The 2,198-nt window shown below is 47.2% G+C and overlaps 1 protein-coding gene across 1 annotated transcript in view; it reads right to left on the reverse strand.

Annotated features, from left to right (window-relative positions):
• The window catches only part of Chsy1 (chondroitin sulfate synthase 1), a 96,116-nt gene extending 93,924 nt beyond the window's left edge, over positions 1-2,192 (reverse strand). Inside the window, exon 1 of the mRNA XM_008849557.3 lies at positions 1,891-2,192. Within this exon, the coding sequence (XP_008847779.2) occupies positions 1,891-1,937 (47 nt within the window). The 5' untranslated portion in view covers positions 1,938-2,192. The remainder of the gene's footprint in view (positions 1-1,890) is intronic.
• Positions 2,193-2,198: the final 6 nt, after the last annotated feature.

The following is a 2,198-nucleotide window of genomic DNA, read 5'->3' on the forward strand; positions in this document are numbered from 1 at the left end:
ATCTGAATTACTGTAGTATTTTGCATATTGTTAAAACTGTAACTTTAATTGTAAAAAAATAATTTTAAAAAAATCTATTTGTTGGGGGTAAGGGATAAAGAATCCTATAATCTATTCAAACTCCTTCTCAAAAAACACATTTATTCTATTTTGGGCTGGAGAGATAGCTCAGTGGTTAAGAGCATGTATTGTTCTTCCAGAGGACCTGAGTTCAATACCCAGCACCCACATTAGGTGGTTAACAACCTCCTGCAATTCCAGCTCCAGGAGATCTGACACCTCTGGCTTCCGTGGGCTTCAGTACCAATGTGCACATACAGATAAACACACACACATATACACATGCTTAAAAATAAAAGATTTTAAAACATTTATTTTATTGTATTTACATTTATTAGTTATTGCGTGTGTTGTATATGTATGTATGTATGTGGGGGGGCACATGCACACAACAGCATGCATGTGGATGGCAGAGGACAACTTTCAGGTCAGTTCTTTCCTTCCCCTATGTGGGTTCTAGGGATCAAATTCACATTTTCAGGCTTTGTAGCAATCACCTATACCAATTGAGGCATCTGGCTGGCCCTTCTTCCTTAGTTTTTGATATAGATGTTAAATCATGGAACATTCGAGAGAGAATTTAACCTGCTGGTCCCCAAACTGCTCCATTGGGCCACACACAGAACTACCTGCATTCTCCACTCTCTTGGCCACTCATGATCTTTCTTAGCAGAATGTTCTTAACTTCAGAAGCGGCAAGAATGGTGACCAAGCCATTCATAGGGCATATGTTCTTCACTGCTCTCTCACCCTCTTTCCAATTCCTCACTTGCCTTAAAGGAAGGGGAGATCTGGATATGCTTGTTCCCTTATACCAGCCTGAAAACTTGGACTAGAAACTGGTCTTAAAAGCTTAAGTTATAAAGTACTGGTTATACATTTAAAATGAACAGCAACTTGTGCAGCCTTGCTTGAAGTTCATGCCCAGAACATTCATGCTCTGAAACCATTCCCAACACTGTGGCTGGATGGCCTCCAAACTTTATCCATACAGTAAACGTTTCTGTACTTCACAGTTTCCACTAAACCCTTCACTTGAGTCTAAGCCCCTCTTCTACTTCAAATTCACTCCAATGCAAATGCCATTCTAACTATGCCCTCCATTCCAAAATCTCCCTTCTAAACGCCACTTTGGCTAATCCTTTTGTTAATCCTGAACATGATCGCAGTCATTTTTACAACTCATTCAGCCAACTAGAGCCTAGTTACTGGATAATGTGCATACACCTATAACTGAGCTAGGGAACACAGGAATGCTATCTAGCATCGAATCTATCACACAAACTTCTTTTCCCCCAAGGTTGTTTCTCTGTACTTAACAAACCAGTGTAGCCAGGTGCACGGTGAGCACCCCATTTACTTAAAGGGGTGCCTCTAAAAGTGAAATCTAGTAGTATGTATGGAAAGACTCTAGCCAGAATAATTTTCTCAGGTGCTCTCTTCCCTGGGACAAAGTGCCCATTTTAGAGATTCAGATTATAACCTAAACACCTCCGATCTCACAAGCACTGTGGGTGCTATGAGTTTTCCCACCACCTTATAGTCCTTACAACAAAGAACTCTTGGACATGGAGGCCGACTTGTAGGAGATCTGAGTGAGAGGCACACCCAACCGGGGCTGACCTTAATCATCTGATTCTCAAACCCTACCCTGGAGCACTGCTTTCACCTTCCTTTCTCTAACCCTTGTTGCCTATGCCCAGAGGCGCGGGAGGGTACCAGAGCCTGGGATCTGGACAGTGGCTGCCTTGGAAACCTCCAGAGAACCGGTAGGGCCATCTGCCAGGATGCTGGATGCAGGAGATGGGTGTCCAAGAAATAGGGGCTCACCTGAAGGCAGCCACAGCGCGGGTCTGCAGGTATTTCTGGGCGGTCATGACACCCACGAAGAGAAAGTTCCTGTCACGCGGGCCGCCCTCTGTGGCCGGGTCCTGAGACCAGAGCTGCGCCCCGCGCGCATCGCCCCGCGCCCCGCCGGGTCGGGACGCCGCTGCAGCCTGCCCGGGCCGGCAGCCCTCGGGGCTGGGGCGACGCCGCGGGCCCACTCGCTTCAGGTCGGAGGCGCGGGGTAGGACGAGCCGCGAGGCCAGCACGAAGCCCAGCACGAGTCCGAGCAGCACGCTAAGCCAGGCGCGCCG

Source organism: Nannospalax galili, unplaced genomic scaffold, assembly GCF_000622305.1.
Source record: "Nannospalax galili isolate Female #2095 unplaced genomic scaffold, S.galili_v1.0 scaffold124, whole genome shotgun sequence".
Taxonomy (NCBI): Eukaryota; Metazoa; Chordata; class Mammalia; order Rodentia; family Spalacidae; genus Nannospalax; species Nannospalax galili.